The sequence below is a fragment of the Pelobates fuscus genome, chromosome 6, assembly GCF_036172605.1.
Source record: "Pelobates fuscus isolate aPelFus1 chromosome 6, aPelFus1.pri, whole genome shotgun sequence".
NCBI lineage: Eukaryota > Metazoa > Chordata > Amphibia > Anura > Pelobatidae > Pelobates > Pelobates fuscus.
The window spans coordinates 136,098,364-136,113,572 of NC_086322.1; the positions used below are offsets into that span (position 1 = coordinate 136,098,364).

Genomic DNA, 15,209 nt, shown 5'->3' on the forward strand with positions numbered 1-15,209 from the left:
CTTTTGTTATGCTTTTTAAAAAAAAAAAATTCTTGCAGCAAAGAATCTGATTGATAAGAAAATCACTATCTGAATCAGCTGCAGACCGGCATTTCATCTAGGAAGGAATCTTAAAAAAAAAAAAGACATAACTTTTTTTAAGCTACGAGGTATGATCCTTTCCTAGGAACATCCTCAAACTGAGTGGACAAATAAGGTGTGGTATAGACAATAATAGGAAAGAAAGGAGTAATCATGATTCAACATAAAATGATTTGAAAAACAAGATGTTATGCACAGCAACCAAAAATATCTGAAATATTCACTCATAACACACACACACACACACGGTATATGTAAGTCAAGTTATTTCCATGCAAAGCAAAAGGTACTACAAGCACAGGCGGTACGGGCTTCAACTAGATATTTATGATGTAAATATAATCTGCAACATACTGCGGTGAAGTATATCATATATAGTTAATACAGTGTTAAAAAAAAAATCTGCACCCCAGTCAAGCTATAAGACTTGCCACAGAAATCACAAATCTGCAGTGATGTTACTACCGCAAAGGATTCTGGGTGGGCATATGCAAATTAGTTTAACAAAGAATCACATTTTTGCCTCATTCCATTTTAAACATGGATTCCTTTGAGTCTGTGTTTGCTGTATACAACAGCTTTGAAACACAACTTAGGAAAAGATGCAAAGCCAGTAAACCGTGGACAGCTGTTTTATTGTTAATGCAAATCATCAGCATGTTGTTGGTTACTGGTTTGCTCTGTTCCTAAGTTGTGCTTCAAAGTTTTTGTATACAGCAAACACAGACTCAAAGGAATCCATGTTTAATATGGAATGAGGCAAAAATTTGATTTTGTTAAACTAATTTGCATATGCCCACCCAGAATCCTTTGCAGTAGTAATATCACTGCAGTATGTGATTTCTGTGTGAAAAGTAAGTCTTATGGCTTGACTGGTGTGCAGATTTTTGTTTAACATTGTATTAACTATCCACAGACTTCAGGTGGAAGGTGTTTTCAATCACAATTGTTCCCTACCTATAACCTATTTAGATTTTGCTATATATATATATATACATACATATATATATATATATATATATATATATATATATATATATACATATATACATATATATACACACACATCCACACAATCCATAATTATGTTCACTATACATACCGAACAATTAAGGAACAATTCTGGGACAGTTGTAAAGGTGGCACCATCAGCATGAAACTGTGTTGAAGACAACAGTGACCACTCCAGAATTACAGAAATACCTCTTCACCCAAAATATCAAATCTGTAACTAAACATAGTCTTCTACTGTAAGCAAATGTGTAAGCGAATATCTAAACATGAGCTGATAATCTAAGCTCAGTAATAAGAAGACAATGTAAATCAACCATATAGCATATTGCATGATGTAGTATAGTATACATCAATTATATACTACTAGTAATGAGAATATAAAATGATTTTGTCTAGAAGAGTACACTTAACTTTTGATAGTTTTCAAGTTCTGGAGTACTGATGTTAGTGTCCAACTTACTGGTACTGATATTATCAACTTTATAAGTATAAAACCCTAAGATGTCCCTGCTAGGATTCATACCTCCTACACATCATGTACATGGAGCACCAACCGTGGGAGGTTATCTTGCAAAAAATGCTTCTTACATTTTAATCACACACCTTCTTCCTATATATATATATATAAGTAATGTGAAATCATTACTTTCATGGCTGCACTTTAATTATTTAATTACTATATTAACTGATCAAGATCACGGATTAAACTGGGTCACTACTGAATCTTGCTAATTGATAGATATGGTGCATGTTTATAATATTATATACTGAGAGATTGCCTGATTACGCACCTTGAATTTATTATTTCAATTTAAGATGTAATACTGAAACTATCAGCTATATATAGAAACAGTTAGAGTGAGAATACCTATACAATGCGTCTAGTTTTATTGTGTCTAGTAGTGACATTGTTTTTCAATTCGAAGTTTGATTGAAAAAGTATTCCTGCTCTATAATCGTACCAAATCTATGAAGACATCTTAAAGTACTTCATTTATGTTCAATAGACAGAAACATTTAGTGACCACCATGACTGTACAGAAACTTCACCACAGTAATGTTGACTAGCATTTAACACAATTTGACAGTATCTTTCTTACCAAGCAGTAATGTATCGAATGAGTTAAAATGTTAAAGAAATCAAAGTGCTCACAAGCATTATTGTGACAAAAAGCCTGTAATGCTTGTAAAAGTGATACTGTCATTTAGCTGATTAATGGGGTGACAATGTCATGTCAACGGATGCAGAGCAAAACATAAAAATGAAATGGGCTTTATAGCAGGGATAACAGGAAAGGTCAAAGGGGAAATCAGTACTGGGAAGGGCCTAGTAAGTATTTTGCAATCAGTTATGCTAATGCATGTTTGCTATACCACAATATTAGATCAGTGTGTTAGCATATTACATGTCAAATTTATCAAAGCAGCAATGTTAGTATTTTAGTTATTTAGTATTATGAATTTAATTGTTTGCATTCTTTATTTCATCACATTCAAAATAATAAATTTCAAATATATAAAAAATAAAATCTTACTTTTTTCTGACCTTAGGTTTTCCTGGAAGAAAAAAATGACTATCATGAAATAATAAGCATGACACACATTCACATTTTCATTTTAAAGAATACCTAACACAGAGTGTGTGCCTAGCACGGACACATACATATTGGGACCACACTGCCCTTTGATTACACAAGCTGGTTAAATAATCTTTATCTGATCAAGTAGTTTAGACAGGGCATCCTCAAACTACACTTAATTTGTCTGTGGAACCTGGGCTGTTATTTATATATATATATATATATATATGCATATACACACACACACACACACACACACACTTACGGGTATCCTGGATGATGATGTTCATAGTCAAGCTGCACTTTTTGGCCTCCGTTTAATATTTTTGAATAAGCTTTTAATATCAAACCAAGGATACAAGACATTCAACTAGATGAGACTAGAAAATCAACATACCTGCATACCTTGTGTAATGCAAACATTTCATGCATAAGATAAACTATTAACGTGTGTCCTCATCCTTTGACCATTCTTATTGCCATATTTTCATTTTCCGTAGACACATATTTTCCCACCCTATACCAACACTCACACCTCTTCCTCATTTCTTCTCCTTTTCTGTTACTTTTCCATGTAACAACCCATCGTTTGACCCACACGCAATTGGCTATTAGGGGAGATTTTGAGAGTGTCTTCATGTGCTTTTTTTCATTCAAAATATGAGAAAAAAGCAAAGCTTGCAGTTTTCTGCAGAAGCTGCTTGCCTTTTTTCAGTTATTCACATACATGTAAATTGTTTATGGATTCCATTCCATTTCCAAACTACATTGACCAATTTTACATGGGCTACTATGCCTATCAATAGGTCACAGCAGGTCTTACCATTTGCGGTAAAAAGAAAGTACCAAATGTAACATTAAAGATCAAGATATTAATGCCTACAATATATAATATAGTGTATAATATGGTGTTTTACATGCTGGAAAATCTACAGAGTACAGTTTGCTGGAACTAAATTATGTTTCAGGGGTTCTTGAGTCTGCTCTTAAGACCTTACAATATTTGTATAGTTTACACACACCTTTTCACCATCTTTATCTACATACATCATACGTTCAAGGCTAGCAGTGATAACCAATATCTGACCCAAGGCTACCATTCATGATTGTGGCTTGTGGAGCAGCAAAACTATTTAGACACTGTGTTGATATGTAGCCATCACTACTTCAAATGGGACAACGCATTGCACACTCTTCAATATGAGATGTAAGCATGTATTGCACGCTATGGTGTCCATAATGGAAAAAAATAATTCAGAAATTGTGATTATTTTTTTCATTACCTCATCCTCAAGTTCTGGATCTGATTCAGATTCCTTTCAACCACAAGAAGCCAAGCAGAAATAAAATAGAAATGAAAAAAAAAGATTGTTAAACAGGAACACAGTTTACTGCAAAATACATAAATCAAAAAATTATTAATGAAACATTGAAATTGGCATGTTAATAGTTTTATTAAAACGTAATAAAGATAATACGATAACATAAAAATAAAGGATACCGTATAAGCAACTGTTATTAGAGGAAGGATGCCACAGAATTTGATAAAACATCTAATGCTTTATTGTCCATGAAAGGCCCACATGATGTTGTTCGACCCACCTCCATGATTGGTTTATATTCCATCTATTGGAATATTGCTAATAATAAATTCCATATGCCGATTATGGATATCCGCATGTGGCAGAGAATGCAACATTCTCGTGCTTCGCGATATATATATTTATATTTATACGCTAAGTGTACAGTGTTTAGGTGGCCATGCATCTGAATATCTGAATAGCTACACCTAAATGACTTACCTTCAAGACTGTTTACAAATATAGTTATACACGGTTTCCTTTTTGTGTCTGTCAGCCTAAACATGTTTATATTTATTTATTGCTCACTCTTATAGCGTCCTATTGTGTCAATGTATGCCAACGCCTTCTTTAAGAGTAGGCCTGGCTGCCAGAGCTCTAAATGTTTCTGTAATTCCATATTTATGTACTAGGAACTACATTTTCATGACATAACAAATGTGCCACTGGGAGTCACTGATGTGACTATTAAATAACTTGCCATTATATATTCCATTCATGGATGTTCACATATATCAGAGAAATAATAGTTTTTCTTGTTTTTCATATAATGAAGAATGTATAGGCAGGCAGCCAGGCAGATAGAAAAGTAGATAGGTTTAATAGATAGACAGACAGACAGAAGGGTAATAAAGTTATCATATACGATGTAAGTATATAATTACAGAATTTTTTTAAATTTTTTTTAATTTTAGGAAGTCACTGATGTGTCCATTAAATGTTTACTTTTCTTTCCTCTGTTAATTTCATGAAATAAACCAACCACATAGATATATATAGTATATATAAATATAGAATAGATAAATTCCTTAAACACGATTTCACAACATACTTTACTATAAAGTGGCAATGTGATATTCAGGTTGCAGATGGCTTGATATACAAGGCCTCGTGTAGATTTTGGCTCCTTCATAAAAGACAGACGTCCACAAGGTTCCTGAGTGGTATCTCGTACCTAATAGTCAGGAAAAAAAAAAAAAAATATATATATATATATATATATATATATATATTTGTGGTGTAATGAGGCCCTCTACAGGTAAAATAGATATATAGCCAACTTATCAAAAATATACTTTTTTACTAATTGCATATGGATATCAATTTATACTCAAAATATCTAGTTATGTCCTTTATATCCACACAGCAAAATATGTTGACAGCACAGTCAAAACAGAATTATATCTATTCTGAGATTCTGCCAGGAAAGGGGTATAAGCAACACTGCTGTTTACATGCTATTCGATTCTATCACATTTCTGAAGTGGATGCAATTATTGTGGAGTACTGTTCATCAAGCATGCATTACTGCAGACAGAAGTAAATAGGGAGAGAGAGAGTCTGATCTCATTGCCTATATTAGGTTGACATAAACAGTGTAAAAACTGAACTATACTTTAATCATTGGGTAAGAGACACCAATCTAGAAAAAGAAATTCGGCCGTCGCTGTCTAACTAGACAATAAGTCGATAGTGGCAGCTAGGGTAGAGGGCATGAAGAGAAAAAATTATAATATAATAAATGATACAGGGATATATAGAATACAGAGGAAAAAAGAAAGCAGATAGTGAAAAGACCCTCACAGATTATGAGGGATAAAACTAAAAAGTGTGCTTGGGAAGTTCCCACCAGTTTGCCACAGTAAGCTGACGGTGAGAAGCCCACACAATGTCTTTGTTGGATAAAGTTGTTGGATTCCTGTGTATCAACAGGGGTATATACTGTAGCGTGTCCCAGGTGGTCGAATTCCGATAGTGTCATGAACCGTACTTGTGTCAATGTATCAGGGTTTAGGATACAGTACAGTGTTTTTTGCGTGGTTCGACTAAAAGGGGATGCTGCTGCAGATTAGATTCCTGTGTATCAACAGGGGTATACACTGTAGCATGTCCCAGGTGGTCGAATTTAGATACTGTCATGAGCTGTACTCGTGTCAAAGTGTCAGGGTTTGAGATACAGTACAGTGTTTTTTTGCGTAATTCGACTAAAGGGGGATACTGCTACAGAAAAAGTACATCTTATTCCTATCACAGCGAGTGAATATGTAGTCAAAGTTGTATGCGGTGGAGTATGTGTCCAACAAAGCATACAGGTAGCTAAATCCGTACTAAGGCGTCATACTGGGTTTTTTCCTCGATGGCAGATGTAACTGCTCTAAATACCTATACCACGTAATGCCGTTGTGGCTAGTGACCGGAGTCTACAGGGTCTCAAAGCTCCTAGGTAGAAATAGTGAGAAAGGGTACCTTCAAGGGTACCTGGTATAGGAAAGGAAGATAAGAAAGTTTATACTGCTCAAGAAATGGCAGACTAACACCTTGATGTATGGAGAGGCTCTAGCCTACAGATTCAGTCGCTGACTCATATTGCATACCATGGTCGGTGTGTGTCCCTAACTGGTCATCCGCTGCCTCCCCGCTACGGGTAGGTAATAACCAAAATAATGCAAAGTGTAGGGGGGGAGAGGTGACGAGAAACACAGCAGGCAGAGTCTGGTGAGTTTAGTGATAGGAAATGTTGAATCGTCGCGCCCCGACGCGCGTTTCGCCTCACTTCAAAGGCTCATCAGGGGGAAATGATTTCCCGACATGCTAGGGTTTAAAAAGGCCGCCCTTGCATCGGATTGGTCACTCATTCGGTCAAGGGGTATGGTGGCCGAAATGGCTGAAAAAGGTTAAGGAGAAGCCAACGTCCTTTTCAATATTAGACTGACTGAACATCAGTGGTCCATGCATCCGTGGACTCAAATTTCTTGGCATGTCAGCCAGTAGGAGGGGTATCCAAATAAATAATCATCATGAAAACGATAATATTGATAAGTTAATATTGTGGTGGTGCCCCAGTTGTTATGATTATGGGGATGATTGGTAGGTTTAGATTAGATAGGAGGAGATATGAATAGTTGGACATTATTTATCTTTTGATGGTACACCGACAGTATCAGTTTCTGTCCTGGAGTAGTACATAGTACTAGGGGTTGTCAATTAGTACAGATCGACATGTGAAGATCGCTTACTACATGTAGCTTGTTACAGGTAAATAGACAGACAAATAGACACAAAAGCACAATTGGATAATGTCAGGTGATATAGTACGGACGCCAGGTATGCCGGTTAAAGAGGGGGAGGGGGGAAGGGGGGTTATGGATAGAGAACCGCAGAGTCAAAGGAATTCCATCAATCAAAGGAACTCTCCCTGGTATGTTAGAAGGTGTCCTGGGATGATCGTATTCATAATTTAGAATAGAGGGATTATATAGACGTAGACTGAAAGTAAATACATAGGGATATCTGAATGGTGAGTGCAGTGATATGGTAGAGGTGCCCCATTAATAGTGGAGGTTCCAGATACCAATAAGGCAGTTTGGGTGTTAAATTTTATTTCATACTCAAAATTCAAATAGCTACTTGCCGTAGCACAAGAGGGGTTGATTGCCTATTGTTGGACAGCTGAGCCACTTCCGGAATTAGAGAAAAACCTGTCTGGAGTATTAAGGAGTATGTTGAGTAAAGAGATAGATATTATTAATGTATGAATGCCGTGTAATTAAATTCCTCATTAAGACCTAGAGGAGTCAGGGTCTTAAAGGAGAAAATCCACTGTGATTCTTTTCTGAGTAAGGTCTTGTTGAAGTCGCCCTTCCTCGGATATGGTAGTAGTTTCTCAATTGCCTGGAATCTTAGATTATCAGGATTCCCATTGTGGAAATTGAGAATATGTCTTGCAATAGGAGTAGGCGTAATGGTATTCTTAGTAGATGTTATATGCTGCAGAATCCTCCGTCTAAACTGTTGAAAGGTTTTGCCAATATATTGGGCTCCACAGCTGCAGGTGATCAGGTAGATCACTCTTGTGGAGCTGCAGTTGACTAGAGCGTTGGTCTCAATTTTGATCTTGGTTTGAGTTGACGTGGTGAACTTTGAAGGCAAGATATATTGGCAAGCCTTGCAGTGTCCACACTTATAAGTCCCTTTTGTGTTAGATAGCCAATTAGGTGGTGATGTAGAGGGTGCCAGATGGCTGTGGACCAGTTGGTCCTGTAGGTTGGTTGATCGCCGTGCTGTTAATGATGGATATTTGGGTAGTATCTGTTGAAGTTCTGTGTTGTGCAGAAGTATCGGCCAGTTTTTCTTAAGAGCTTGTGACATAGGACCCCAGCCTTGGTCGAATGTGACAATACATCGTGGGGCCTTACTGTCTTCTTTTGGTTTAGAGGAGTGAAGGCTGGTATGTCTGTCGATACTACATACCCTCTGGAAGGCACGTTTGAGGACACGGTTAGGGTAGCCAAGCTCCTTGAATCGATACTTCAATATCTTACATTCGTTGTAGAATGTTTGTTCAACAGAACAGTTACGTCTGGCTCGCAAGTATTGGCTAAAAGGGATAGATGCTTTCAATCTATAAGGGTGGCGGCTTTCCCAATGCAACAGACTGTTAGTTGCTGTTGTTTTTCTAAACAGTTCTGTTTGGATTGAGCCATCTTGTTCAAGTAGAATTTTCAGGTCTAAGAATACCAATTCATGTTCGTCTATTACATGTGTTAATTTCAGATTAATATCATTTTCGTTGAGAGCTTTAACAAAATCCTCAAACATGGGGACGGAGCCTGTCCAAAATAGTCGAATTACGCAAAAAAACACTGTACTGTATCTCAAACCCTGACACTTTGACACGAGTACAGCTCATGACAGTATCTAAATTCGACCACCTGGGACATGCTACAGTGTATACCCCTGTTGATACACAGGAATCTAATCTGCAGCAGCATCCCCTTTTAGTCGAACCACGCAAAAAACACTGTACTGTATCCTAAACCCTGATACATTGACACAAGTACGGTTCATGAAACTATCGGAATTCGACCACCTGGGACACGCTACAGTGTATACCCCTGTTGATACACAGGAATCCCAAAACTTTATCCAACAAAGACATTGTGTGGGCTTCTCACCGACAGCTTACTGTGGCAAACTGGTGGGAACTGCCCAAGCACACTTTTTAGTTTTATCCCTCATAATCTGTGAGGGTCTTTTCACTATCTACTTTCTTTTTTCCTCTGTATTCTATATATCCCTGTATCATTTATTATATTATAATTTTTTCTCTTCATGCCCTCTACCCTAGCTGCCACTATCGACTTATTGTCTAGTTAGACAGCGACAGCCGAGTTTCTTTTTCTAGATTGGTGTCTCTTACCCAATGATTAAAGTATAGTTCAGTTTTTACACTGTTTATGTCAATCTAATATAGGCAATGAGATCAGACTCTCTCTCTCCCTATTTACATCCAATTCTCTGTGGGTTACCCCCCGCTTTTCACTCTGTTCTCATGAGACCAATAAACTTTGACCCTTCGGCCATCTCCTATTAAAATTCTACTTTTCAAGGTTTCAATACCACCCCTGGCCTCCTTATTCGATTACAATTAATTCACTGACAATTGATTTTGACTTGTCCCATAGCACCAATCTAATCAATGGCTGACCTCCTCGACAGACTAATAGACTCAAGCCTTGGACAAGAGGAGATCGTTAATGTCTTTTCAATTAACCCACTATCAGCACAAGACGTTACTAGTAGCAACATTAATACAGCTTTCTTTGAGATCCAAAAATCCTATCAGGATCAAATAAAAAGCTTTTGGGAACTCACAAGCCTTAAACAATACCTGGAACAAAAACTAGTTCCTAAAGACTGCGCCCTGACATCCTACTACCCGACAAAGTCCAAACAGAGGAGCAGCTCAGTGAATGGAACACGATTTTACTGGACTGCTCCTTCAAATTAATGGACTTTCTGGTTAGACTAGAATCAAATAATTTTGAATTGGTAAACACAAAACTTAAAGATGACATTACTCTGATTAAAAAACACAAAACCGATGACCTGTATGTTCGGATGGAAACCAAACTACAGCAAATTATTAACAATTTCAGACACCATTTGAAGGTAAAAAAACATACCCAATTCCAAAGGGACTTCAAGGACTTTAAGTACGGGAAAATCTTCAGACAAACCAGTAAATACTCAAGACGTAAAAGCACCAACAGAGGCTCCTCCTCTGGTGAGACGGACTGGTCAGATCAAGATCAGCCACCACAAATCATGCGAAGAACTCCCAACAACCCTAACAAAGAACATACTAGAGACCCTAGTTCCCAACCTAACTACAACAGGAGTATCTTGAAGGTTCCAGATAAGGCAGTGTCATTCTTAGATATACCAATCCCCACGGACATCAATAACTCCCAGACCACCACCTCCAGTGTATCAAACTCTTTTTTAGAACAGGATCAGCCTCGTCAACAAAGAGGCCGTCTGAGGGACAGGGATCGGTGGGCCTACAAGAACCAGAGCCGGACACAGAGGCCTTAGCCTCTAACCAAATAATCAACTTGTCCACTTTCCAACTATCTACTCATCACGTCACTTTGCTAAACAGAGGACTATCCTTTGTACCAACACCTTCCTGTAATAATTTTAACTGGTCTAAAAACGTGAACTTGTTTGGAAGGAAGTTAGCTCTGAATATAATGCATGCCAAAAAGAACCTAACAGAAGCCAACGAATTGGGTTTGTCACTAAAGGACTATGAACTTTCCAAAACTTTAGAGAGTCTTCTAGATGAAAATAATCCTTCAAGACCGTTGACAGACTTCAAACCTCGGAGTTATTTTACTCCGAATTTCATTGACACCCCACACGTTGACCTGTTCGTGCAAATGTCATTACAAGAATTTGATAACATTAATAACCCGCCTTTAGACAAGAACTTAAGCTATTGTGAGTGCAAAGCCCTAAAAGAACTAGATGATGTGATAATAAAACCAGCGGATAAGGGTGGTAACATTGTCCTTATGAACCACCCTGATTACATCAACATGTGCATGTTACACCTTGAGGACAACACACACTACAGGGCCCTTCCCTCAGATCCCACTACCAAGTTTTTAAGCGAACTAAAAACCTTACTTCAGCATGCCCTTGATGAACAGGTGATCTGTAAGGACGAGTTCAGATTTTTAACACCTCTAAACCCTACATTTGCGACATTTTATTGTCTACCAAAGGTCCATAAGGGTACTAGACCACCTCCAGGTAGACCCATCGTATCCGGCAACAATTGCTTGACAGAATCCCTCAGTAAATTTATAGACAAAATTTTACATCCAATGGTATTAACACTACCATCTTACCTTCAAGACACTAAGTCAACTCTAATAACCCTACAAAACATGAGAGTTCGGGGGGCGGGGCCTGACCGCCATGCTGACCGGTCGCATGTCCCTGAGGCTCCAGCTAACTTTACCTGTAACCGACAGAAAGCATGGGCTTACCGCTGACAGTTAGGCGGAATAGCCTGCTGAAGTGTGCAGGAGAGGGTTGGCACCACCGTGGACTCCGAGATCGGGAGTTTCGAGGCCCCAACGGTACGAGACTTTGGAGCCTGCGGCCTACACGGGAAGATGCTGGGCAGACGGCCGCTGCCCTACTCAAAAGCCTGGTTGCCACACCACAGCCCTGTAAGACTCCTCACAGGCCCCGGTCCCCCCCCCCTTGGGCCGGGGGGGTCATCCTGGCCCGTACTGGAGGGAGCTAAGGTGGTATGACAGGCTCCCCGGAGGGCAGGCAGAGTGCCTGAGTGCGTGTACTGTGCCTCCAACATGGCGGCCCACACTGGGCGCAAGTGCATACACCGCCAGCAGGCAACATGATACTCCTGTCACCTCGCTACTTAGGAACAAAGCAACAGAACCTTACTACACACTACGGCAAATCCTGGCTCACCTGACTCACAAACCCAAGATCTGGACCTGGTCCCCACGACAGCCTTCCTGGGCCTTGAGCCCCCAGAGAACGTTCCTCGAACCGCAGCCCCAAGCACACTCCATCAGCCAGGCATCCCGCTACCGACCAGAATTTGAACCGGAACCAAGGGCACAAGCAGTCGCTTGAGCAGAGTCCAGGGATGGCAGAGAGCGGTATGTACCAGACCAGCCCTCTCATCAAACCCCGCACACAATAACATCGGGTGGGAAGCAGGTGAGCCACAAGCCACAAGAACCCGAACAGCAGCTCAGTGCAATGGAACCAGGGAAACTGCATGATCTCTCCGGTGAGAATTCAGTGGAGCCTAGCACACATCATTTCTGCTCACAGCTTATCACTAAGTTTACCACATGTATGATACCACGCAGAATTAACACCGATGCTCCCCCAGATGTCTGCCGACGCGTACTCACACAAACACACTCCACCTAAGGACTGTCCTCCCCTTACTTTCTTTCGGTCTGCTACACGATCAGCTAGACATTCTAAATATATTTTGCATAGCAAAGTGCAGGGGTGAAGGAACTATCACTTACGAGCAATGGCATGTTACAGAGCAATGTTTCGGCGGACAATTAATCTTGAAGGTTCACCATAAATAATGGCTTCTATTCTGCATAAGCCTCATACCTTTATCTTCCATGACCTGCTATCACTCTTCTCATAAATAACACTGTCTTTAGCCGTTATAGGTCTAGATATCCTGCAACACCATTCTTCACTGATCAGATTAATGCTAAATAGGACTTTTGTGTGTTATTTTTAGTTTACATGTTGAGTTTATTCTTATCTATCAGACTTAAGGTACTGTTTGAATGCCATTACAATGTGTACTAACTGCAGATTAACTCTATCCTCACCATATTGTTAAGCTTTCAACAACAATTAAAAAAAAGAAAGTGCTGTTAATAATTGCCATGATGCTGTATAATCTGTATTATCTCACCGGCTTGGACTTGCTATTGTGGCAATACAAGCATGTTTGTTAAACCTAAGCACTGCAAAAATAAAGAATAAAAAAAAACAAAAAAAAAAAAAACATGAGAGTTCCACCTTACACCCAACTGGCAAGCCTTGATGTTGTATCATTATACACAAACATTCCCCACGATATCGGGCTAAAGGCATGTAAATTCTTTTTGGAGAACACCACATATGAAAATAAACAGAAAAATTTCATCCTGTCCGCCATGGAATTCATTCTCAAACACAATTACTTCATGTTTGATGGATGTTATTACCTACAAATCTCCGGGACAGCCATGGGGACGGCCTGTGCACCCACCTACGCCAACTTGTTCTTGGGGTGGTGGGAGCAACAGGTCGTCATGACAAAAAAATGTATCCGCTTCTATGAACAAATTCTGAGCTGGCATCGATACATCAACGACATGCTGCTATTTTGGACAGGCTCCGTCCCCATGTTTGAGGATTTTGTTAAAGCTCTCAACGAAAATGATATTAATCTGAAATTAACACATGTAATAGGCGAACATGAATTGGTATTCTTAGACCTGAAAATTCTACTTGAACAAGATGGCTCAATCCAAACAGAACTGTTTAGAAAAACAACAGCAACTAACAGTCTGTTGCATTGGGAAAGCCACCACCCTTATAGATTGAAAGCATCTATCCCTTTTAGCCAATACTAGCGAGCCAGACGTAACTGTTCTGTTGAACAAACATTCTACAACGAATGTAAGATATTGAAGTATCGATTCAAGGAGCTTGGCTACCCTAACCGTGTCCTCAAACGTGCCTTCCAGAGGGTATGTAGTATCGACAGACATACCAGCCTTCGCTTCTCTAAACCAAAAGAAGACAGTAAGGCCCCAGGATGTATTGCCACATTCGACCAAGGCTGGGGTCCTATGTCACAAGCTCTTAAGAAAAACTGGCCGATACTTCTGCACAACACAGAACTTCAACAGATACTACCCAAATATCCATCATTAACAGCACAGCGATCAACCAACCTACAGGACCAACTGGTCCACAGCCATCTGGCACCCTCTACATCACCACCTAATTGGTTATCTAACACAAAAGGGACTTATAAGTGTGGACACTGCAAGGCTTGCCAATATATCTTGCCTTCAAAGTTCACCACGTCAACTCAAACCAAGATCAAAATTGAGACCAACGCTCTAGTCAACTGCAGCTCCACAAGAGTGATCTACCTGATCACCTGCAGCTGTGGAGCCCAATATATTGGCAAAACCTTTCAACAGTTTAGACGGAGGATTCTGCAGCATATAACATCTACTAAGAATACCATTACGCCTACTCCTATTGCAAGACATATTCTCAATTTCCACAATGGTAATCCTGATAATCTAAGATTCCAGGCAATTGAGAAACTACTACCAAATCCGAGGAAGGGAGACTTCAACAAGACCTTACTCAGAAAAGAATCACAGTGGATTTTCTCCTTTAAGACCCTGACTCCTCTAGGTCTTAATGAGGAATTTAATTACACGGCATTCATACATCAATATCTATCTCTTTACTCAACATACTCCTTAATACTCCAGACAGGTTTTCCTCTAATTCCGGAAGTGGCTCAGCTGTCCAACAATAGGCAATCAACCCCTCTTGTGCTACGGCAAGTAGCTATTTGAATTTTGAGTATGAAATAAAATTTAACACCCAAACTGCCTTATTGGTATCTGGAACCTCCACTATTAATGGGGCACCTCTACCATATCACTGCACTCACCATTCAGATATCCCTATGTATTTACTTTCAGTCTACGTCTATATAATCCCTCTATTCTAAATTATGAATACGGTCATCCCAGGACACCTTCTAACATACCAGGGAGAGTTCCTTTGATTGATGGAATTCCTTTGACTCTGCGGTTCTCTATCCATAACCCCCCCCCCCCCCTTTAACCGGCATACCTGGCGTCCGTACTATATCACCTGACATTATCCAATTGTGCTTTTGTGTCTATTTGTCTGTCTATTTACCTGTAACAAGCTACATGTAGTAAGCGATCTTCACATGTCGATCTGTACTAATTGACAACCCCTAGTACTATGTACTACTCCAGGACAGAAACTGATACTGTCGGTGTACCATCAAAAGATAAATAATGTCCAACTATTCATATCTCCT

At 39.3% G+C, this 15,209-nt stretch overlaps 1 protein-coding gene across 49 annotated transcripts in view; it reads right to left on the bottom strand.

Moving 5' to 3' along the window:
* The window catches only part of ANK2 (ankyrin 2), a 540,585-nt gene that overhangs the window by 52,612 nt on the left and 472,764 nt on the right, over window positions 1-15,209 (bottom strand). For all 49 annotated transcript variants that reach the window (XM_063458296.1, XM_063458304.1, XM_063458330.1 and 46 more), the window contains 3 exons: window positions 5,088-5,210; window positions 3,959-3,991; window positions 2,631-2,652 (listed from right to left, as the gene is read on the bottom strand). In XM_063458296.1, the coding sequence (XP_063314366.1) occupies window positions 2,631-2,652; window positions 3,959-3,991; window positions 5,088-5,210 (178 nt within the window). The remainder of the gene's footprint in view (window positions 1-2,630; window positions 2,653-3,958; window positions 3,992-5,087; window positions 5,211-15,209) is intronic.